A 25,651-nucleotide genomic window follows, 5' to 3' on the forward strand; every position below is an offset into this window, starting at 1 on the left:
GTCAAAAGATCAGATATGTATCGGTTTAGGAGCAATAAAGTGTCCTGGGTCACATTTGAAAAAAATCAGACCTGTGTCGTTCAGACTGTCATTAAAAGATCAGATACAGGTCACATAGAAGCCAAAAAATCGCATGCACAACGTTTGAAAAAGAACTGTCGCTGTATTTCTCTTTCCTTAAAAACTCCTCTATACAACCTTTGGGGGTCGGAGTTGGGGTTATTTGCCAGAGTTGATATGGTTGAAGTGAATTCAACTTCCCTTCGTGTTAATTTGGCGCCTCCCTCCCACCACTTCAAACTCCCACGAGAGAAAACCAGTCTGAACCAGTTTTGGTGTTTTAAAGAAAATAAAGGCTTTACCAAAGACACTTCAGCTGCCGTGTGCTAATAGGAAGTTTTCCAGGAGGTTTTTCCGGCTCCTTCTGACTCTTTCTCCAGTTGACTTACATTAGGATCTTGTCGTCCATCTCTCTGTACCTGCAGCTGTGAGCCTCGTCATTTTGGTCTTAAATGTTCGTATTAACCTGCGACACATGATCCAGATTTTTTATTTTTTTGGTATTTTGTCTGTCAAAAAAATCCCTACTAGTCCTGTATCCTTGAGCATCGGGAGCCTCATTTGAGCGACTCTGAACACTGTGGATGACGTCACACTCACTTAGCCCACTTCTTTTACACAGTCTATGGGCTTTACATGCACTGAATGTGTTTTTTACAGTGTACCTTAATTTACACTTTACATCACAGGTGTCAAACATAAGGCCCTGGGGCTGGATCCGGCCCTACAAGACCTTTAATCTGGCCCTCGGCAGATTTTCTACTAAAATATTTTAATTATATTTTCTATTAAAATATTGGTGATTTTCTGCGGTGCTGAGCAGAGCAGCGTCTCCAGCGTCTCTGTACGTGGCCCCTCCCACCAGAGCAGCACAAATGAAGACTTGTCTCTTTCCAAACGCTCTTAAAGGACGATCGTTTTGACTGTTGACCGTGACACCCTCATCAAAAAAATATCAAAAATGAGACGATTATTTTATTTAAAGTGGACGTCGAGTGCAGGATTTTACAAGAAAAATTGATTTATTCCTATTTACAAGTTCATGTTAAAACATTGTGTTGAAATTGCAGTTTTCTTAAAGTTTCAGGTTGTTCATAATATTATAATTTTTCTTGTAAAAGAAAGAGTTCATCAATTGAAAAAGATTTCTGTAATAGATTTGTGTTTCTCTGCACAAATATTAGAAGTTATTGTTATTTTTGGGGTTTATATGACATGAGTTTTCTGATCCGGCCCCTTTGGGATCAAAGTCGGTTGGATACGACCCCCGGACCAAAATGAGTGTCACACCACTGAGTTACAGTGTTTAGTTACTACTCCCCAAAATGTAAAATTAACTAAAATAAAGTGTAAAAATAAAACACCTCTGTGTGTTGTTTAGCTAAATCAGGATAACCCTGATTTAAGTAAGTAAGTCTTTATTTATATAGTGCTTTCACAGACATTTTCTGTCCCCAAAGACACTTTACAGAGCATTATTCAGCATTATTCAGCATTATTCAGCATTATTCATTCACTCTATACCTGGTGATGGTAATCTACTATTGTAGCCACAGCTGCCCTGGGGCACACTGACAGAAGCACAGCTGCCATGACACTCGGCGCCATCGGTCCCTCCGACCACCATCACTCACACACACCACTTTCATACTAGGCAATGTGGGCGAAGTGTCTTGCCTAAGGACACAATGATTGAATTGATTATATTTAACTGACCTTGACTATCAACTGATTTACTCTCAAAACATTAATATAACTCTTGATTTTGGACTTAAACTGGAACTTTGGTCCAGTGTTACTTAATTAAAGTGGGAAATGCATTATCTTTGTGTCTTACAAACTCCTTTTTTTCATTGCATTGCCTTTTAGGTGGAACACAAACCAACATGTAGAAACACAAATAAACAGATATTCTGACAGTGAGCGGGGTTGCCTCACCACAGATCTGACCTGTAACCTGGACTGGGTTTGCTTCATCTTTTCGTGTCCATGGAGACCGATAAGTTTAATGCCACACTGCAGAACATTCCAGACAAACAAGACAATCTCCACAGACGAGAAAGTGACCAGAATCTTTACACGTAGATGATTTTGCATGTTTTGTTTGTTTTTCCTGTTTTTTTGTCTTTTCCTTAACTCTTCCTCCTCAGACCATTTGAGATCATTATCCTGATGACCATTTTTGCCAACTGCGTGGCCTTAGCCGTCTACATCCCCTTCCCCGAAGACGACTCCAACGCCACCAACTCCAACCTGGTGAGTCCCGCTTTACGTGTCTCGCTGTTTTTTCACTTTTCCGCGGCGGCTGTGGTCGGAGTTTCTGGTTTGCTTTAGTGTAACCGAGCTGCGTTCTTAAGCTGGGAGGAGATGTGCTTTTGTGATAAAACGTTAGAGCTGCTGGTGGATCATATCTCTGCTCGTGATTAAGGAGAAAGAACCTGTCAGACGCTTCACTGTTGTTTGGATTCAGAAGAAATACTGACACTGGCTTTTAATTTTTATTTTTGTAACCAGTAATTTATTTATTTATTGTTCTTTTCTCCGAGCGTTTAACATGTCAGGATAATAATTTGCTTTTAACGTCACAAACGGCGGAAATTTTACTTACGTTTTGACCTCATGAATCAGACGAGGAGCAGGGAAATGTAATGATTCATTTTGGGTCTTGTGCTTTTATGTTTTGGTTTTGGTTCTGACTGAAAAAAAGGAATTGTTAAATGATTTTTCTAGTGCAGTGGTCCTCAACCTTTTTAGGTCCACGGACCGGTTTTTATGTCCTTTTATATCCTGTTTTAGTCCTGGTTTAGTCCTGGTTTTAGTCCTTGTGTAGTCCTGGTTTAGTTTTGATTTAGTCCTGGTTTAGTCCTGATTAAATCCTGGTTTAGACCTGGTTTTAATCCTGGTTTAGTCCTGGTTTAGACCTGGTTTAGACCTGGTTTAGTCCTGGTTTAGTCCTGGTTTAGTCCTGGTTTAGTCCTGGTTTAAAAAGTCCTGTTTTTAGTCCTTTGGTTTAGTCCTTGGTTTTAGTCCTGGTTTAGTCCTGGTTTAGACCTGGTTTAGTGGTTTAGTCCTGGTTTAGTCCTGGTTTTTAGTCCTGGTTTAGTCCTGGTTTTAGTCCTGGTTTAGTTTTTAGACCTGGTTTTAGTCCTGGTTTTTTTAGACCTGGTTTAGACCTGGTTTTAGTCCCTGGTTTTAGTTCCTGGTTTAAGTCCTGTTTTTAGTTCCTGGTTTTAGTCCTGGTTTAGACCTGGTTTAGTCCTAGTTTTAATCCTGGTTTAGTTTTAGTCCTGGTTTTAGTCCTGGTTTAGTCCTGGTTTAGTTTTTAGTCCTGTTTTAGTCCTGGTTTTTAGTCCTGGTTTAGACCTGGTTTAGACCTGGTTTAGACCTGGTTTTTAGACCTGGGTGTATGGGTGGGAGGATTTGCACTTTCTCTGCCTGGTACCAGTCCAGGGGGGTTGGGGACCTCTGCTCTAGTGGACAAATTCAGATTGAGAGATTCTGCAGATATTGGCTGAAGTTGAAGTTGTCTGTTTTTATGTGTCAAATAAGGAACAGGGAAGTGTAGTTGATTTGAATACATTTACTGAAGAAAAACAAAACAAACAATATCAATATCAATACAATAGGTAAGTTAAAAAGACTTATTGTATTATTTTTGAGTTGACTGAATGAATGATTGTGTAGTTTATAATAAAAAGATAATAGAAACATTGATAACATGAATAACTCTCTGATTTGTTGCTTGCTGTAACTGTATCAAAGGTCACTACAGGAGAGACACACATATCTTAACTCTAATGTAATTGGCAATTTGTGTACTTTTTCTGACTTAAAGGTGCATTGTGTAACTTTTCTGGTGGAGGCTTCGTCACCTGCTTGTTGCTATGGATATGTCATTGCTCTACCTCGAATGTTCCACAGCGTTAAAACAGACATTAAACCTTACATTTATTCAGTTAAATTTGGTTTTATAGCTCAGAAATACCTAGAAAAAATGTCATTCTGAGGTTACGTTTATATGATCTGAACAGAAAAGTGACGTCGCGTCTTCACTTTTTATTCCGCGTTTAGACCAGCGTTTTCAGGAGGAAATCTGCGTGCAGACGGTGACGCAAAAGTGTGTGGAATTTGATTGGATATGCTTGTACTTAAAGCAACGAGGGCATCTTTGAGCGTACAGAAGTTTTCACTGTATGCATTTTCATCAGCTTCTCCTTCCACAAAGTTGTCCCACCATCGACTGGTTCTGCAGATCTCGTCCGTATCCGTCTGACTCACCTGCGACGAACTGGTTGCAGATCCTTTTCTCTGTTCACTAATAGTATCTCTGCAGATTTTGTAAGTTTGTTGGGAGCCTCCTTTAAGTTTATTAGAGCAGCTTCAAGGTCCGACACATGGAAATGATCCGACATGTTTGCAGATCTGACCAGTTGCGTCTTGGGCAGTGTAGACGGAAACGCTACGGTGGAGCTTATTCAACGTTTCCACTCTGGAGGGTGGGTTTCAGATTTTTGTGTTTTTAAGTCCCAAAAACGCCGTCACCGTCTAAACGAAAGGCACTTCTGATAAAATATTTTGTTGTTTTTACCCACAAGTGTTCTCATATAAACAGACCTTAACTGTGAGCGGAGTCGCCTCTCCACAGATCTGACCTGTAACTTGGTCTGGTTTGGTCTCCACGAAGATAGAAATGTTTAATGCCGCACTGTGAAACATTCCAGACGAAGCAATAACATCTCGATGGAAAAAAAAAACATTTGACGGACGCTCCACCAGAAAAGTTACACAATGCACATTTAACTCTTCCCAATGTGTTTTGATCTGCTGTAAATTATGAAGTGAACGGTTCTTAATGCACAACAGAAAAAAAATATATATATATTCCAAGTTTGTGCATCAAGGAAGAAAACTTGAAATTACGCACAATGTTAAGACGTTAAAATAGCTTTTGGTTCAGACTCTGGACATCTGCTCATCTGCAAATCTGACATTATTTTACTTCATTTCCACGCTTTTTTCCCCGTGTTTTGTTTATTGACCGTGACCGTGTACAAATATATATATATATATATGTACTACGTGCTGTCATGTAGATTCGCTTGTTGCTCGGGGGCAGCTTGCAGTCGTATTCCACTGTATTATTGTCAGGTCGACTCTAATCCCGCTGAGGCCCTGTCACATCTGCTACTTTTCCAAGATCCCGTTTGGTTTTAGTCAAATTTCTCCCACCACCTGTTTTTTCGGGATGAGATATTTTAGATTTAAAACGTGTCTCGTGTTAAAGCCGAACGATAAAACAATAAAAATATAGAATTGCAGCTTTTTCTGACAAGATTTCCAATTTGTTTTTAACTAATATTTGCTTCAGATTCGGATTTTAAACACGTCCAGAAGAACTGACAAAAATACTGAAATTTGACCTGACAAACGTGTACCGATATTTACTTTAACTTTAAATATATGCTGATATCCGATACTAGGGTAGAGACTCAAAATATTATTTATTTTCTTTAAACGTGAATGGTGTACGGTTAAATATTACCCATATGTGTTTTGGAAATAACAGAAAATACAAGTTTGATAATATAATGTGTTTTGGGGCAACATTGACCAGTAAATAGTCTTATTACAACAATTTATAGATCAAAATGAGATTTCTCAGAGATTGTATATTATCTATATTTCATCAGAATAAAACAAAAATGTGGTGGGCAGTAGTCAGCACTTTTTTTACACCAAGTATCACAAGGGCAGGGGTCTCCAACCTGGAGTGCTGATGAATAACTTGTATTTATTTATTTATGTATTATTATTTATTTGTGCACATAAAGCAGATGTCACAGAGAAAAACAATTACTAGTATTATAATGTCACAATTTTTTTATTCCCCAAACCCCCCTCCCATTACCCTTCTCCATTGTCTCCAATGGGTGAAAAAAAAAAAAAATAAATACTAATACTAATACTACTACTAGTAATAATAATAATTAATACATTTTAAATAAATAAAATAAAAATAAGAATAAAGTAATAGGCAAATAAATAAATACATTAATAATAATAATAATAATAATAATAATAATAATAATAATAATAATAATGATTAATACATTTTAAATAAATAAATAAAAATAAGAATAAAGTAATAGGTAAATAAAATTAATAAAAACATAATAATAATAATAATAATAATAATAATAATAATAATAATTATTATTATTATTATTATTAATTATACATTTTAAATAAATAAAAATAACAATAAAGAAATAGGAAAATTAAATAAATAAATAAATAAATATATGGAAAAGAGGGAAATACTTTTTTAACTTTATATTCAGAGATAGATATATAGATAGATATAACAAAAATGTTGGTTAATTACATGCCTATTACTTTTGTAGATGTATCATGCAATTTTATGCAGAATAAAACATAAAAAAAGACTTATTCCAAGCTTAGTAACTACTTTAATACTGCCTGACCCCTTAATTAAATTGTTGCTCAGCCTGAATCATTCTCAATAAACTATTTGTTCATGAATGGAGGAAATTTGCCGTCTTTGTAATTTTTTGCTGGTTGCGTCCGTCCGAACTGGGATTTTGATTTAGTCTTTGAGCTCCATCTTGTATTCACACTACAGTAGTGCGGTGAAAACAGAGGTATTTAGACTTCACCAGGACAACACACACACACACACACACACACACACACACACACACACACACACACACACACACACACACGGGCTCTGGTACAGATGTGGTTAATTAGTTTTACAGCAGGCCTCAGACAGACAGGAAGTGTTGTGAAGATTAAAGACAGGGTTCACTGTACACTCTGCCTTTAGCTGTGGACATGTGGCGTCGTGAGCGTCATTAGCTCAGGCCATGAGAATGGATTATAAACTAAAAACAGTGAGCGTAGTTATTCCGATTTGTATTTATTTATTTTTATTTGTTGCACGGTTTCCCATAGATACTGGCTGAGATTTCTTTGGAACTTGGTGTCTTTCTTTTGATTTTATTGAATAGTATTTTGTATTAATGTAACAATAACCAAAATATCGTGATATAAAATCGTCAAAAGTCTCGCACTAATATCGTGGGCTCTCACAATATATCAAATTATAAGTTTCTTTGCTTAAATACGTTGTTTTATAGTAGTAACAGCTTATAAACATTGGAAACTACATATCCCATGATTCATTTCAGCGCAGACAACATGAAGAAGTATGTTTTTGACTTGAATTCTTGGGATTATGATGGAAATAATTCACACCAAAATCTGGTCAAGGTATTTTAAAAGTGTCCTATCTAAAATTATATCAGCCTCTTCAAAATATCGCAATAAATATCGTACCGTGAGATGCATATCGTGATAATATCGTCCCGAGAGAGAGTTGGATATCGGCACATCCCTACATTATTTCTAGTTTATACATTAAAGGAACACCTGATTTTTATTTTTTATTTTTCCCCCCTGTGTATTTGAGCAAAATTTGTCCTGCCCGAGTGCAAATATTTTGTATAAGCAGCTCTTGAGGTCAAAATAAGTCCGCTGGAGGCTGTCTGCGTCGAATTCTAACGTGATTTACTGTCCGATAATCAGGAAGTGTGTGTTGGCATGCTAGTTGCTGTTGGCTTTTGTGAGCGTTTGTTTTGAGAGATGTAAAAGACGCTTAAAAACTCATGGCAGTGAATAATCATGATGTTTGGAATGCATAAGTAGCGTTGCAAGACAGAGACAAAGCCTTGGCTGAGGTCTTGTGACTTTAAAGATGCATTGTGGAGCTTTTCTGGTAGTGTCCAGATTACATGTACCAGAGTTATGTAATCAGAGTACAAATTATGAGTAACTGTATTCAGTTACAGTTACTGTTTCAGTGAGTGGTAATTGGATTACAGTTACTTTGTTGAAATAAACGGATTACATGTTGGGATTTATATTTATTTGGGCTAAACCAGGATTAAACCTGGTCTAAACCAGGACTAAACCAGGACTAACACCAGGACTAAACCAGGACTAACACCAGGACTAAACCAGGTCTAAACCAGCCAGGACTAAACCAGGTCTAAACCAGGATTGGAAAACTAAACCAGGACTAAACAGGACTAAACTAACACCAGGACTAAACCAGGTCTAAACCAGGATTAAAACCAGGACTAAACCAGGACTAAACTAAACCAGGACTAAACCAGGACTAAACAGGATTAAACCAGGACTAAATCAGGTCTAAACAGGTCTAAACCAGGACTCCAGGACTTTAAACCAGGTCTAAACCAGGATAAAACCAGGACTAAACCAGGACTAAACCTGGTCTAAACCAGGACTAAACCAAGACTAACACCAGGACTAAACCAGGTCTAAACCAGGATTCAAACCAGGACTAAACCAGGACTAAACCAGGACTAACACCAGGACTAAACCTGGACTAACACCAGGACTAAACCAGGTCTAAACCAGGATTAAAACCAGGACTAAACCAGGTCTAAACCAGGACTAAATGCAGGACTAAACAGGATTAAACCAGGACTAAATCAGGTCTAAAACAGGTCTAAATCGGGTTTAAACCAGGTCTAAACCAGGATTAAAACCAGGACTAACACCAGGACTAAACCACGTCTAAACCAGGATTAAAACCAGGACTAAACCAGGACTAAACCAGGTCTAAACCAGGTCTAAACCAGGACTAAACGATATGACACTAACAGTACGATGAACATAATTTAAAGCAGCAGTGATCTTATATAAAAATCATTTCTCTATCAATAATATTTTTAATATGTTTAACTAAAGTCTGGTCTTTTTATTTTCTTTTATCAGACAAAACTTCTTATGTTCAGATCCTCGTCTTTGCTTCTCTACAGTAAAACAAAAGTCTGTTCATGGAGACTTGGGCTCAACACAGAATTTGAAGAGAACAAACATGAAATTTCAGGATTCGTGTCGTTTTAAAAAGCATAAAAATAGCAAGTAATCCAAAGTATTCAGATTACATTACTCACTTTAAGTAATTTAATAGATTACGTTACAAACTACATTTTGGGATAAGTAATCTGTAATCTGTAGGGGATTACATTTTAACACTGGACATTAAACAGCTCTACTTTATATTTATTCAATCACAGGTGGTTTTAAAGCTCAAAAAACCTTAAAAAACAGACACTCGCCTCTCCACAGATCCGACCTGTAACTTGATCTGCTTTCCATGACGACGGAAAGGTTTAATGCCATATTGTGAAACATTCCAGACATGCACGGAGAAAAGCATTTTGACCACTTAGTATCACCATTTTACTTGCGATAATTGAGTTCAAATTTTAACTTTTACTCTAAATTTAATGCCGTTCTGTTGACTTAATTGTCTCCTGTGGCGTGAATTGTTTCATCTTGAGTCTCGAGTCCACATTTAAATCCCTCTCTCGTCTGTAATCTTGTATTTGTCAGTCTCTTGTCTGCAGCTCTGTGTGTGTCCGGGCCATAAAATCAATAAAGGGCCGAGAGCGCAGCGCCTCTGTCCGCTTATGTAATACTCACTGTAATAGGTGCCATTCAACTGATGTCAACATTTAAAGACGCCGCGTGTGAGACGGTACAGTGACGTTAACGGTTAAAACGCAGATGCCCTGTCACGGTTTATGGTTTATGGTGAAGTCTGTGTAGTTACAAAGCCTGGGCCAGCGCGAACCAGGTTTAAAGAGCCCGTGTTACGCTCAGTTCTGATCTATGTTCGACAGTGTTGGGAAGGTGACTTTTAAAATGTAATCCACTACAAATGTACTCTGTAACGGAATCCATTAAATTACTTTAAAGTGAGTAACGTAATCTGAATACTTTGGATTATTTGATTTGCTGTACAGAAGCAAAGACGAGGACATCGTAACATAAGATGTTTTGTCTGTTAAAAGAAAATAAAAAGCCCAGACTTTAACTGAACCAAATTAAAAATATTATTGATAGAAGATGAGGAGACACGGGCCACACAGCAGGATTTAGTCCTGTTAAATCCTGTTTTAGTCCTGGTTTTAGTCCTGTTTTAGTCCTGGTTTAGTCCTGGTTTAGTCCTGGTTTAGATCTAGTTCAGTCCTGGTTTAGATCTAGTTTAGTCCTGATTTTAGTCCTGGTTTAGATCTAGTTAAGTCCTGAGAGTCTTAGTTAGTTAGTCCTGGTTTAGATCTAGTTTAGATCTAGTTTAGTCCTGATTTTTGACCTGGTTTAGATCTAGTTTAGTCCTGGTTTAGATCTAGTTAAGATCTAGTTTAGTCCTGGTTTAGATCTAGCAAAGATCTAGTTAGTCCTGGTTTAGTAGTCCTGGTTTAGATCTAGTTAGATTTAGTCCTGGTTAGATCTAGTTAGTTAGTCCTGGTTTAGATCTAGCAAAGATCTAGATTAGTCCTGGTTTAGATCTAGTTTAGACCTGGTTTTAGTCCTGGTTTAGACCTGGTTTAGATCTAGTTTAGATCTAGTTTAGTCCTGGATTTAGTCCTGGTTTAGATCTAGTTAAGATCTAGTTCAGACCTGCTTTTAGTCCTGGTTTGGTCCTAGTTTAGATCTGGTTTAGATCTAGTTTAGACCTGGTTTTTAGTCCTGGTTTAGATCTAGTTTAGACCTGGTTTAGATCTAGTTAGTAGTCCTGGTTTTAGTCCTGGTTTAGATCTAGTTTAGAATCTAGTTTAGAGTCCTGGTTTAGATCTAGTTAAGATCTAGTTCAGACCTGCTTTTAGTCCTGGTTTGGTCCTGGTTTAGATCTGGTTTAGATCTAGTTTAGACCTGATTTTAGTCCTGGTTTGGTCCTGGGTTAGACCTGGTTTAGATCTAATTTATACCTGGTTTTAGATCTGGTTTAGATCTAGTTTAGACCTGGTTTTAGTCCTGGTTTGGTCCTGGTTTAGGCCTGGTTTAGATCTAGTTTAGATCTAGTTAAGATCTAGTTTAGACCTGGTTTTAGTCCTGGTTTAGATCTAGTTTAGATCTAGTTTAGTCCTGTTTTAGTCTGGTTTTAGTCCTGGTTTAGATCTAGTTTAGTCCTGGTTTTTAGTCCTGGTTTAGATCTAGTTTAGTCCTGGTTTAGTTGGTTTAGTCTAGTTTAGTCTGGTTTAGTTTAGTCCTGTTTAGTCCTGGTTTAGTCCTGGTTTAGACCTAGTTTAGTCCTGGTTTTAGTCCTGGTTTAGATCTAGTTTAGTTCTAGTTTTAGTCCTGGTTTAGACCTAGTTTAGTCCTGGTTTTAGTCCTGGTTTAGACCTAGTTTAGTTCTGGTTTTAGTCCTGGTTTAGATCTAGTTTGATCTAGTTTAGACCTGGTTTAGTTTCCAGCAATGAGTGGAATTACCGAGGGGAAAAAAAAAAAAAAAAGTTAAATGCTTAAATTTTTGAGAAAATTGAATCATTTTAAGTGCGCCTTATACTCTGAAAAATACGGTAATTTCAGCCCTGAACTAAAAGTAAAAAGTAGCTGTTAACTAAAAAACCAAAGTACTGTCGACAGAGTAATAATACAGAGTTACTCAAACATGTGTGAATGAAACAGAACACAACTCCGGGTCTGTTTGTGATGAAGTAACAACACGACAACACGACTTCAAGCTCACGGGAGTCAGTTCTGTGTAATATTATTGCTTTCATAAACGGCGCGTCGCTGAAACGGATGAAACCGGTGAAAAATGAGGACAGTTGTCATCGAAATTGACAACGTAAAACAAACTAATACATCTTCTGAAATGCGAAAAGTCTTCAAAATGTCAGCCGTATAGCGGGGAGCTGTAACCCGAGTAGACGCACCAGCCCTGCCCGCGTCTCTCTTATGTAATAGCGCGGGTCTGTTGTAATTCTTTTGGAGCCAGATTTCTATTTCCGTCCGCACCCCATAATATGTCGCTCTGTTTCCTTGACAACATCCCAATAATAGCAACAGAGGAGAGGTTGTCATGGATATGGTAACCGTAGTGATGCTCCTCATCTGTCCTTGGATACGGAGGAGAGAGGAGGAAAGGAGCCGAGGAGCCGAGGGACCGTGAGCGAAGTGAAGGGTTAATGCCGCGAGAGAGAGAAGAGGGTTTTATTTAAAATTAATTATTATTTTAAAATTTATTTATTTATTTTATTTATAATTTGTCAAATTTAAGAGATTGGATACCCAGCACATTCTACAATAAGACAGACTTAACTAAACACGCATACAAAAAAAAAAAATAATAATAATATAATAATAATAATAATAATAATAATAATAATAATAATAAATAAAAATAATAAAAAATAAATAAAAATAAATAAATTATATTATTATAATAATAATATAATAAAATAATAATAATATATATATAATAATAATAATATAATAATAATAATAATAATATATAATATAATAATAATAATAATAATAATAATAATAATAATAAATATAATAATAATAATAATAAATAAGGAAATAATAATAATAATAATACCAAAAACAAAACAAAAAAAACAGGGGGGGTGTAGTACAGAGTTTCTCAATGCAGTGACACAAACATTTACATACACATATATTTTGACATTGTCCAAGAGTATGTTGTTCTTTTTTTTACTGTGCTTTGTCCAAATAGGGTTTTGCCACAGTCCATAGGTCTTTATTTTTTGGTGTTTATTTAGATGACAGAGGGAAGCTTCGGACGACTCAGTGTAACGTAGACCTCCGCCAAGGCAGCGCGGCGAGCGAGGAGGACTCCAAAAATGTCTCGGTAGCCGTAGACGTTATAAATGGACGTGGCAAACCTGCTCCAGATTCGTCTCACTGGAGCCGAACTCTGTGGGCGTCACTCAAAGTCACAGCCCCTCAGTCCACTTCACTTCTTTATACAGCGGTCCCCGTTTATCGTCGGGGTTACGTCCTAAAAATAACCTCCGATAGGTGAAATCCGCAAAGTAGTCAACTTTATTTTTTTTACAGTTTTTACAATTATTCTATCTGTTTTAAGTCTGTAAAACCCCTCACCACACACTTTATACACTTTTCTCAGACGGGACAGTTACAACCCTTTTTGCGTCCTTCTTAAAACTTATTGCTGCTGTCGTCCTGATGCTATTTTCCTCCTTCTTTACGTAACGAACCGAAGATTAATTTACCGTATTTTCCGGGCTACAGGGCGCGCTCTTAAGACTCCCGTCCCGGACCTCGATCAGTCGTGGTTCAGTCCGTATGCAGCGCAAAAGTCCGGCATCGCAGTCACGGAAGTCACGGCCGTTATCAGTTTTTTCCATTCTTCATTTAAACACAAAATCGAAAACTGAAAAAACGAATCATTATCCGTTTTTTTATTTTGGTTTTGGAGACAAATAATGAAGAAAACAGTTGTTTTTTCATTTTCTTATTTTTGGTTTTATATTGAAAAACGAATGAACGAATGATACATGGATTACCCCCATTCACTCACTCGACACGTTTGTAGCGGATTAAGCAGCAAGGGTGTAGTGTTTTGCTTAAGCTCACAACAACAGAAGTAGAATTTGTGTGTGAATCAATCCTGCGACCTTCGGGTTTGCGGTCGAGGTGGCGCTCACTGTCGTCCCGAAATTACTCTGATCTGTTTCCATGGAGACAAGCGGCCCACATTACTGTTCCAATAAGCCACGTATCACAATTAGCCTCTTATATTGTTACAGAAAAAACAAATCCATTTTTCCCTAACTAGATGCATTGATCCCAAGTCAGACTGCCCCTGTACTTCTAATTATTTTATCTTTATTCTGTAGCATTTCTTAAAGGTCCTGACTTACACAAAACCTTTAAACCATCTTGTTACATCATTAAAAACAGACCCGGAGTTGTGTTTTGTTTCATTCACATGTGTTTCAATCACTAATCCTGGTTTAGTCATCTGTCTACATCTCCAAAGGTCAAAATGAGCTGTTCCACTTTGGGAAGTCATGTAATAGTAGTTTTCAAGTTAACAGCTACCTTTTTTTTTAACCTTTTGTTTAGCAGAGATTGGCAATTTAAGGGCTGAAATTATCCAAATGAGTGTGTGTTTCCTGTTGGAGAGAAGAACTCAGGCTAAATGTGCAGGGTTTGTGTGTTAAACATGTGAGAATGAAACGAAACAAAACACAACTCCAGGTCTGTTTGTGATGAGGAAACGACATTATAACATAGATTGTAATAATTAGTAAAAATGATTAAGAGAAATGATGATGGTGAAAATAATTTTAGTTTAAGTATAGGGACTAAATTTTTTATTTATTTTATTTTTTTTTAATGGGAGAGGGGAAAAAAAAAAAAAAGAAAAGGGAAGAGAGACAATTACGGAGGAATTTCAATTACGAATTGGCCGCAATGTGTCAATGTTAGGGAGCATAGCGGTGTATTTATGTTGCACTACCACATTATTTTTGTTTGATTTAGCCAAATTTGTGTCAGTGTGGGTGGTTGGGGAGAAATGTTTTTTTTTTATTTTTTTTTTGTCTTGTTTTTTTTGTTTTGTTTTGTGTTTGTTGTGGGTGTTGCTTTATATTTTTGTCTTTGTTTTATGCTGAATATTGTAATTGTTAAATGCTGATAATAAAATCTAATAAATTAAATAATAATAATAATAATAATAATATTAGTTAAGCATACAGTGGTCCCTCATTTATCGCGGGGGTTACGTTCTAAAAATAACCCGCGATAGGTGAAATCCACAAAGTAGTCAGCTTTATATTTTACAATTATTACATTTGTTTTAAGGTTGTAAAACTCCTCACGGTATGTGGGCAGGTAGTAATTACACACAGGCGGGTCAGGACTAAATCAGGACTAACCCATGTCTAACCTAGGACTGATTCCAAGACTGAACCAGGAGAACTAAACCAGGACTGAACTAGGACTAAAACAGGAGTAAACTAGGATTAAACCAAGATTAAACAAGCTTAATCAGAAATAGCAACCTGGTCCCCCATGAGGCATCGGTCGGGGCAGTTCATCACCACAGAAGCCCATATTACATGATCGTTATATCCACAGTGCAATGTGTGTACCTGTACAGTGCCCATGAACATTTGTGTGATATTGGTCACTCATGAGAATGTCTGCTTTTACTTTTTCTGAGGTTTTGAGACCGCTCCAGTTGCTCTCGCTCGATCCTTCGCGGAGTTTCCTTTCCTTTCACAGTTCCTGGTTTGTGACTGCCTCTAAGAAATCAGTAAAATTTCATAACTGTTGTGTAACGGATGTTCCAAAACCCATAAATTGGCCAAAATATCAATGTAAAGAGGCCTAGTGGTGTGTTTATGCTGCACTACCACATTACTTTTGTTTTATTTGACTAAATTTGTGTCTGAGTGTTTGGAGAGGAAGGGTTTGTTGTTTTGTATTTGTTGTGGATGTTGCTATGTTTTTGTGTTTTATTTTTAAGTCGATTATTGTGTTTTGTTAAATGGTATATTGTTATCTTTAATAAATAAAAAACAAAAAACAACATTGAGTGTGTATACATGCACATCAGTATCCCGGTTATTCGCCATACCCCGGTTATGTCAGTATTCGTGTTACTGCATATACATGCGCACTGAGAAACCGGGACACTCATATCCGCGTATACATGATCAAATGGAGTATCCCGGTTTCTTGACATAATCTTACAAATGCGCAGGCGCAAAAATTAACTTAAATCAATTTCATAAATCAAGAAAAATACAAACCGTGAGCTCCTTTAGCATAAGAAGCTAAGGAGCTATGAGATCTCCCACAATCCACTGTGCAGATTCTTCATTAAAATCTTCTGCATAAATAAACTCAACTTTACAACATATAAACCATAAACACTATAGAGTCACATCAGCCCGTTTGATCAGATAATTCAGCTCTGATCACATTTGTTTACGTTTTACAGAAACGAAACTTAAGACCGTTTGGCTAATTAGCATAAACTATTAGCGGTGATAAAAACAACTCGCTCCTTGCGCCGCTGATGCGATCAGCTCTTTTGGATTAAATAACATGACTCTGTGGATTATGTGTGTTATTTCTGTGACAGAAGAGGCGCTAATGATGGTAAATGTGTTCTGTGCATGTGTTGTATAGGAGATACTTCATGTTTTAGCTTTTCAGCGTCACACGAGTGCAGATTAGCTCAGTTCTTAATTTTACAGTCATTTCACTCGTTTGGTCACTTTATTTATGTTGGTCAATTTATTTATGTCGCTACTGTTGTGGTGAAAGGCTGGAAAGTGTCTTTTGGACGCATGCGACTCAACGTTATGTTGCAGTAATCGGGATACTGCGTTTACATGCCACAGTATCCCTGTTACTATCGGAATAAACCAGCTACAGTAACCCGGATTCTAATAACCGGGATACTGCCATAACCGGGTTACTGCGTTTACATGCACCATCAAGAAACCGGGATACTCAAAAAACCCGATCATAACCATATTGATGTGCATGTATACGCACTCATTATAACATAGATCAAAAAATAGTGTAATGTGGGCCTTTAAAATTTGATTGTAATACTCCCTATAGTTGTATCACGTGTCTCTGTATTGTTTTTTTTTTTTTTTTTTCTGGCGTACAGTGTTAAATGTTCTGTCAGCCCGGAGCTCACAGTTCACGGATCAGGTCCCGTGATCGGCGAGTGATGGGGCGGGCGTGTTTGACAGGGCGCTCAGTGTTGGATGAATTAGCAACGAAACAAGAGCCCGAAGTCGATGCGTCACCCCCGGGGGCTAATGGAGCCTATTAACACGCTCGCTCCCCCGCGGACCTCACCTGCCACCCGTCAACCCCACACGTTTAAAGGGGCACTGTGGAGCTTTTCTGGTGGAGGGTCCGGTTCTGTCGTCATGGAGACTAAACCAGAGCAAGACCAGGAGTTATAATCATTTAATATTGTCAACATGAAGCTTTTGTCACTTGTAAACTTACTCCTGTTGTTCAATCTCTACATGCTGCCATTAGGCCAGTTAATAAGCAGCAATAACGTGTCCTACCACAATTATGCAGACGACACTCAGATCTACGTCTCTCTGGCAGCAGGAGACTATGGACCAGTGGACTCACTTGGTCACTGCATCCAACAGATCAGTGTGTGGATGCAAAACAACTTTCTCCAGCTAAACTCTGACAAGACTGAAGTCATAGTGTTTGGTCCACAGAAACAAAGGGACAGTGTCAGCAGTCACCTCCAGTCTCTCTCTCTAAAACCTTCAAATCAGGCAAGAAATCTCGGGGTAATAATGGACTCAGACTTGAACTTTAACAGCCACATCAAATCAATAACATCTGCAGCCTTTTACCATCTAAAAAACATAGCAAAAATCAAAGGTTTACTGTCTAAATCAGACTTGGAGAAACTTATCCATGCGTTTGTCTCCAGTAGGTTAGATACTGTAATGTTCTGCTCACTGGTCTCTCCAAACGAGCTGTGAGACGCTGCAGAACATCCAGAACATCCAGAACATCCAGAACATCCAGAACATCCAGAACGCTGCAGCTCGGGTCCTGACTCGAACTAGGAAGTACGAGCACATAAGTCCTGTGCTCAGGTCTCTGCACTGGCTCCTGTGCCTCAGAGACTTTAAAGCAGCTCTGCTTGTACAAGTCTCTCCATGGCCGAGCACCAAAGTCCATCTGTGACATGTTAGTGTCATATGAACCATCTCGCACTCTGAGGAGCTCAGGGACCGGCCTCCTGCTGGTGCCCAGAGTCACGACTAAACAAGGGGAGTCAGAGTTTCAGGTTCATGCAGCTAAAACCTGGAACAGTCTGAACATGTGAGACAGACTCTTCTGTGACGCTGTTTAAATCCAGGCTCAAAACATTTCTGTTTAACTGTGCATAAAACTGAAAGGTTTTCATTCCGCACTTTTCTCTCCAATTTATGTCTCTCTTTTTTAATTTGAATGATTATTTATGTTTTGATTAGTTTTTATTATAATTTTAATGTATTTCTTATTCTGTAAAGCACTTTGAATTACTTTGTGTATGAATTGTGCTGTACAAATAAACTTGCCTTGCCTACTCACAGTGGGGGAATGAACCCAAACTACTGTTAGGTTGTAGAATATAGGGTCTGAAAACTACCCTTGATTAAAAAGTTACTCGAGTACAACCCACCCAGGAGTAGAGATGCAAACTGTAATACTCAGTGTGACGTTTTTTCCTTTGTTTTGGTGAGGTCTTCCCCGTATCGATTGTCTCTCCAGGATGACTCAGACAGTCAATCCAACTGTTGATTTTTAATTAAACATTTGGGATGTTTGCAACACATGGCCCAAGGAAAGAAGTGATTATTATTCTTTTTGTTTTATTTGAAAAGAGAATTATCCAACACCAACAGCTTTAAGAGGTCAGTAAAGGACAGAAAATAGTATTAGTGGATGAAATTATGTAAAAAGGCTTTGTGGTTTCATTAGGACAACATTTCTGAGCTCAAGTTGTGGTTTAAAGCTGGTGTATCGTCCTTTTTACTTTAGTAAATGCAAAACTGTGCAGAAAATCAAAAAGTTGTAGGCGCTGTCTGCATCCACTGATATATATATATATTATCCAGGCCCGTCGGCAGAAATATGGGGCCAGGAGCAAAAAGCCTCATATGGGCCCCGCTAATATAAATTAATAGAAAAAGAGTCAAATTCTAGGATCCTAAAAACCTAAAAGACCCTTTGTCTTTAACTACAAGTAAATATCCTAGTAGGTCTGCTCGATTATGGAAAAAAAAAAATCATTATCACGATTATTTTGTTGAATATTGAAATCCTGATTATTCAAACGATTATTTTTTTTGTGACAAAATGCATTTAATCAGCATTTCTCTCTCAAAAAACACTTTGCTATTGATAATTTATGCAAAGCTTTGTAATTTAAAATAAATTCAGGCTACAAATATGAACCTTAGAGCAGTTTTACGATGTATAAAACAAATAAAATACACTTTGAACATGAAATAAGGCAAAGAAAAACATAAATGTATCCAAAATAAACTATATATCCAGCTGTAATAAAATAGATATACTTATTTATATAAAAAAAAAAATCATCATTTGACACACAAGTCGAATCAAACGAAATCGCGATAAAAATTCAATTACTTGTCTTATATTCTAGTGTTTTGTTATCAAAATTTCAAACTTTATTTTGATACTTAAAGGAACACACTTGATGCTCAATATCAATTTTGACACCACAATGATAATAAAAACGCTCTTTATCTGGACAATAGAATGTGATTTTTAATATTAAATCATAGTACTTTCTTATATTCTCATGTGGTCTTATATCTGTATAATCCCTCAGTGGTCCAGGTCTAGTCTAGTTCTAAACCAGGTCTAAACCAGGTCCATGGACAAGTCTGTGTGCTTTTATACTTGCTCAAGATCATTCAGGAACACTTCATTTCTGTCCTGTAAATGTGCCTTTTTTTAGTACTGATACCTGCTCGAAAGAGTATCTAATTTCGATACTAGCTTTAGTGTCAGATACAAATCTCGATATTGTGCACTTTTGATTTGATATGATATATTTCAAATCGATTCGATACGATATATTTGATTTGATATGATATATTTCAAATCGATTCGATACGGTTCTGTAAAAAATAAAGGCTAAATCATGGCTGTGATACTAAAAATCTTTGTTAAAGCACTTCCTGTACAAAGTTAACATCAAACACAAATATTTTAATCATCAAAACAGTAAAAATGTCAAAAGTGTCGCATAAACGAGTTTCCTTTCACTAAACAAGCCACAAAACTTTAGCGCTGTAACAAAATAATTTACTGAAATACACCAAAAAAATACAGCAGCCCATTATATCGACACTGTATCATCACATTAAACTATACAATATATTGATATTTTGATATTTTTGCACACCAGTTAATTAGAACTAAATACATACTTACTCTTTTCATGACTAGAAAATACAATAATGCGTCTTTAAACGAGCTCAGATGCTAATATCTCGCGAATAATTTAAATTCACCGGAATCTAAAGGTGCAGTTAGTCCAGTCGTGGGTGTGGAAATGTTCAAATCTACTTTTAAGGAGAAAATGGTTTGATTTTTGCTGCCCATGTGGGAAAAAAAAAAAAAGAGCCCTGTCGTCTTTTGAAGTCTGTATGGTATTGTGTGTTATATCCAGCTTGAAGTCGGCTCGCTGCTCCTCTGGGTGCTCCGTCGCCGTTGCTAGGAGTGTCTATTTATAGCCCGTGAATAAAGTCTGTGTACAGTAGGTTCACTTAGTTAAACACCGTCTTCTGGTCCCTCTGCTGACACTGTGCATTCACACCTCGCTCTGTTTATTCTGTCTCCAAGTGCTTCGCAAAATGTGGTACAGGTCCCACCGGTGGATACTTCAGGTAGTTCTGAGGTTATTCTGTCGTTTTTACTCTTTCGGTTTTATTCAATTAAATGTGTAACTTTCACGGTGCGGCATTAAACTGAACTATTTCCATGCAGAATAGAAAGTTACAGGTCAGATCTGTGGAGATGCGTGAAAGACAGAGCAATAAAAATGTTTGAGAAAATCTGAAAAAATAAAATTTAACGTAACAAAATCCAAATCTCTCGGTACCATATACATCTCATGGTAAAATGCCTTGACAATTTAATTTAATCCAAACTACAATTTAAAAGTGCTTAGAACTGTTATTTCTTCATGTTGTTTGTGCTGAAATGGAGCAAAGGATCATGGTCTTTGTAGTTCCCTCGCTGCACTATAATGAATTTAAACAGAGAAACTTTTAATTCGATATACTGGTGATGGTCCTCGATAATAGTTTTTAACGATATTTCGGTTATTTTTACATCTCTAGTGTTTGTGTTTAATACTGAACTGTGGAACATTCCAGGCAAAGCGGTTTCCATGGCAACAAGCTTCAGAAAAGTGACATAAAAACATTGAGGAAAGGCCTGACTTCTTTAACTGAACAACTGAAAATCCTAATTAGCAATTTTTTTATTTTTTTTTTTTTTTATTTTTTTTACCTGTTGATACTTTGCAGTGACATTTACGCTGGGGGTGTTCTACATGTATCTCTACCGGTGGAATTTTCAGTTGTTACTATGATGACACATTAGTGAACATAGATGATATTGTTCGTTCATTCGTTTTTCAAAATAAAACCAAAAATAAGAAAACAAACAAACACAAAAACTATTTTCATTATTTGTCTCCAAAACCAAAATGAAAAAAACTGATAATTATTTGTTTTTCAATTTTCGATTTTGTGTTTAAATGAAAAATGGAAAAAATAGATAACGGCCGTTTCCCGTTTCCGTGACTTAAACTGTGATGCTGGACTTTTGCCCCACATACGGACTGAACCAGGACTAAAACAGGACTGAACCAGGACTGAACCAGGACTGAACCAGGACTGAACCAGGACTAAAACAGGACTGAACCAGGACTGAACCAGGACTAAAACAGGACTGAACCAGGACTAGAACAGGACTGAACCAGGACTAAAACAGGACTGAACCAGGACTGACTGACCAGGACTGAACAGGACTGAACCAGGACTGAACCAGGACTAAAAGAACAGGACTGAACCAGGACTGAACCAGGACTGAACCAGGACTGAACCAGGACTGAACCAGAAGTGTTGGGACGGGCCTGGAGGTGCACATGAGTAGACTGATCAGGACTGAGACCGGAACCAGGACTGAGACTGGGACTGAGACCAGGACCAGACCAGGATCAGACCGGGACCAGACAGGGACCAGGACAGACTGGACTGAGGACTGGACTGGACCGACTAAGACCAGAACATAGACCGGGTTCAGACCGGAACTGAGACTGGGACTAGACTGGGACAAGATCAGGACTGGACTGAGACTGGGACTGAGACCAGAACTTAGACGGGACCAGACCAGGACCAGACAGGGACCAGGACAAGGACTGAGACAGAGACTGAGACCAGAACTTAGACCGTGACTGAGACTGGGACTGTGACCTGGACAAGATCAAGACCGGAACTGAGACCGGTTTAATCCTGCTTTAGTCCTGCTTTGGACCTGGTTTAGTCCTGTTTTAGTCCTGGTTCAGTCCATATGCGGTGCAAAAGTCCAGCATTGCAGTTCAAGTCACGTAAACGGGAAACGGCCGTTATCTTTTTTTTTTTTCCATTTTTCATTTAAACACAAAATCGAAAACTGAAAAAAAATCATTATTTGTTTTTTCATTTTGGTTTTGGAGACAAATAGAAAATAGTTTTGGTTTTATTTTGAAAAACGAATGAACAAATGATACACAGATTTATCTTCTTTGTATCTTCTTCTCTCTCTGTCGCCTCGGTCCTGTTTCTTTCTGCCCTATTATTTCAAAATGGCAAATCTCTCCTTCCTCTTCCATTTTTAAGTGGACCAGGATTACTCCCTTGTTCTCTTCGCTGTATATCGTAGTTACAAACTCCGACACTTGAGAGAAATGCTCTGTTTCTGCTCGGCTGAAGACATTTTGTACCTTTTCTCCGCTGCTGCACATTTGGTTTGTAGCTGAAAATGAACCTTACGCAAAAATGCAATTTGAGCCGCCGTTCCAGCTCCTCTGTTCTCTCTGCCAAGGCCCGTTTTTACCGCTTCTGTAATATTGCTCGTTTGCATGTTCCTTAGATGTTGCAATTGAAATCTTTGGAGCTAAGCAGTATAATCTAATGAGCTGAAATGAATTGAAATGCACTAAAGTTTCATTACTTTTCTGTTAGGTGCGCTGTCTGCATCTAATCATAAGGCATTTTTATTGTCCACAAACCAGGAATAATAATAATAATAATACGTTGGACTTATATAGTTCTCGTTACGACCCAAGGACAGCGGAACCAAGATCGATAAAGGAATAAATAAACGGGAAGGTAAACGATAAATGAACAAAACAGACGAAAATATGTACAGAAAATAACCTAAACTAAGAAACAAAACAACAAGATTGACATACAACAGTTTGGGCCAAAAAAAACGTGTCACGAAGGCTTAAACAAAAACGAGTGATTAAACTAAGGGACACACAAAACTAAAACACAAGTGCCTCAAAGTAAAACCACATAAACCCGCCAACAAAATCGAGTGACACATTTTTCAAAAAGGCACAAAACAGAACTAAACTAAACAAGTGTCAACAAAACAAACAAAAGTGTCAACAAAACAAACAAAATCAGACATGTACTAATACAAAACGAGTGACTGACCGGAAAGAGACGTACAAACGTAAAATGGCAGACTGGTCACATGTCCTTAAATAGTGGGAGGAGTCTGGATGTGAGGCAGGACTGGCCCCACCAATCACAGACCAGGACTCCCACAGCAGAATCCAGAACAGCCAGGAAAACCATTTAAAGCCACAAAACAAATCAGAGCAGGAGGACTGGGGCCGTAACAGTGCCTTTCCATTGTGCCTTTCTGGGCGGCAGTAGCTCAGTCGGTTGAGCATTCGCCCACTGATCTGAAGGTTGACGGTTTGAATCCAACTCTCGACATAAAAACATCACAGGTTGAGCGGTCAGATCCACTGACCCACAGTTTGGCTGGTGTGATTCCAGCTCCTGCAGATGAATGCTGCTGTTGTGTCCTTGGGCAAGACACTTAACCCACCTTGCCCCTAGTGTCTGCGTACACTGGTGTGTGAATGTGTGAGTGTTTCCTTGTTGTAAAGCGCTTTGAAGGTGGAAAAGCGCTATAGAAAAATGTGACCATTTACCATTTCTAGATTCTCAAAGCGCCTCACAGATCATTATTCATTCACTCCACATTCGTTGGTGAGCTTCTATAGACCTTTTTCACAACTGCCGGAAATGTCTCGTGTGTTCTCCACCATCATAAATCTGCCCCATCTGTCCCATGACGCAAAACAGTGCAGTGTAGGACACGTTTCGAAATGCGGACGGGAGCAGGACTGCACAATGCGGGAGCGAGCAGGTGGGATGAAACTGCAGTCCCGCAAACTAAATATAAGTGTGAAGTAAAACATACAAATGATTCATGTAAGCTTATTATACATAATTTGTGCTGGATATTTTATTTGGCATTAATAAAAACTTTTTAAGCAGACTAAATTTGCGAACGTGTCCTAATCTCGTGCACATTTTAGTCAATTCCTTTCCACTTCTCCGTGTTTGATAGAGCTGGAAAACGAACGTCCCCATCTCGCGGGATTTGCGGGCAGGAGCGGGACAAAATATCGCAGATGCGGGCAGGAGCGGGAATGAAATTTCTGTCCCGCGCAGACCTTTTTCTGCGATCTTACAGGGCTGCACTGTTGGTCATTGTGAAAAAGCTCTGCTGCAGCCACAACTGCCCTGCATTGTTATTAGGCAATGCAAATGAAGTGTCTTGTTTAGTTTTTTACCACTGGCGCCGCAATGATTCACCTGATTTTTCCCAGCGGTCTCCCATCCAAGTACTGACCAGGCCAACTGATGCACTGTTCGCATGCTAGTTGTTGTTAGTATTACTTTGACTGCAAAACTCCAACGCTTAACAACATGAAAAAATAGAGCTGCGTGATACATACTGTAGAAAAATGGATAATGCAGTGGCTGTTTTGGAGATATCAATATTAATATCAAGTATATTGTTTATAAATTAAAGTATAACAAACAACATCAAAAACAGACTGAACATTTAGTGTCATATTTAAAGATTATAAAGTGAGATTTCTGCAGTTTGTGGTTCATTTGATGGTCCACTGTGTTTTGTTTTGGACTTGAACCTCGACCAAAGCAGCACATTCCTGATGCATTGTTAAAACACCATCTGAATATTGTTATAAAATAAAAATAAAAAATGATTTGAGACATTCAAACACAACACTCCCAAACACAATTCCACGTTTATATTTTTAAAATCACGCTCATGTTGGAGCCTAACAGTGTTGGGAGTAACGAGTTATAAAAGTAATGAAATACTGTTATGTATTGCTTTTACCTGTAATGCAGAAATGTTCGGCATTACAAAAAAAAACCAAAAACAAAAACTGTACAAATGTCAGTAACGCGTGTCACAACCAGAGGTGCGTCCGCGTAGATCGTCAGGTGATCACGATCGAAAGGCCCAACGCAGAACTTCCACAAAACGCAGCTGACGCCCGATCGTGCTTTGTGGACGCTCTGCTCCACGGGCTCGAGGTTCTCTCAGGGGTGGTCCTAGATCCCAAGACTTAGTCCAAGATTAGTCCTGGTTTAGTTCTGGTTTAGTCCTGGTTCAGTCCTTGGTTCAGTCCTGGTTTAGTCCTGGTTTAGACCTGATTTTAGACCTGGTTTTAGACCTGGTTTAGTTCTGGTTTAATCCTGATTTAGACCTGGTTTAGTCCTGGTTCAATCCGAGTTCAGCTCTGGTTTAGTCCTTGTTCAGTCCTAGTTCAGTCCTGCTTTAGACCTGGTTTAGACCTGGTTCAGTCCTGGTTCAATCCTGGTTCAGTCCTGGTTCAGTTCTGGTTTAGACCTAGATCAGTCCTCAGTTCAGTTCGGGTTCAGTTCTGGTTCAGTTCTAGTTTAGTCCTGGTTCGGTCCTCAGTTCAATCCTGATTTAGACCTGGTTTAGTCCTGGTTCAGTCCTCGGTTCAGTCTTCCTGGTTTAGTCCTGGTTTAGTCCTGGTTTAGTCCTGGTTTAGTCCTGGTTTAGTCCTCAGTTCAGTCCTTGG

The 25,651-nt window shown here is 38.1% G+C and overlaps 1 protein-coding gene across 1 annotated transcript in view; it reads left to right on the top strand.

Moving 5' to 3' along the window:
- cacna1c (calcium channel, voltage-dependent, L type, alpha 1C subunit) overlaps window positions 1–25,651 on the top strand; it is a 667,856-nt gene that overhangs the window by 297,148 nt on the left and 345,057 nt on the right. Inside the window, exon 3 of the mRNA XM_055153273.1 lies at window positions 2,211–2,316. Within this exon, the coding sequence (XP_055009248.1) occupies window positions 2,211–2,316 (106 nt within the window). The remainder of the gene's footprint in view (window positions 1–2,210; window positions 2,317–25,651) is intronic.

Source organism: Boleophthalmus pectinirostris, unplaced genomic scaffold, assembly GCF_026225935.1.
Source record: "Boleophthalmus pectinirostris isolate CB_2022bp ecotype Guang Dong unplaced genomic scaffold, ASM2622593v1 HiC_scaffold_18, whole genome shotgun sequence".
Taxonomy (NCBI): domain Eukaryota; kingdom Metazoa; phylum Chordata; class Actinopteri; order Gobiiformes; family Gobiidae; genus Boleophthalmus; species Boleophthalmus pectinirostris.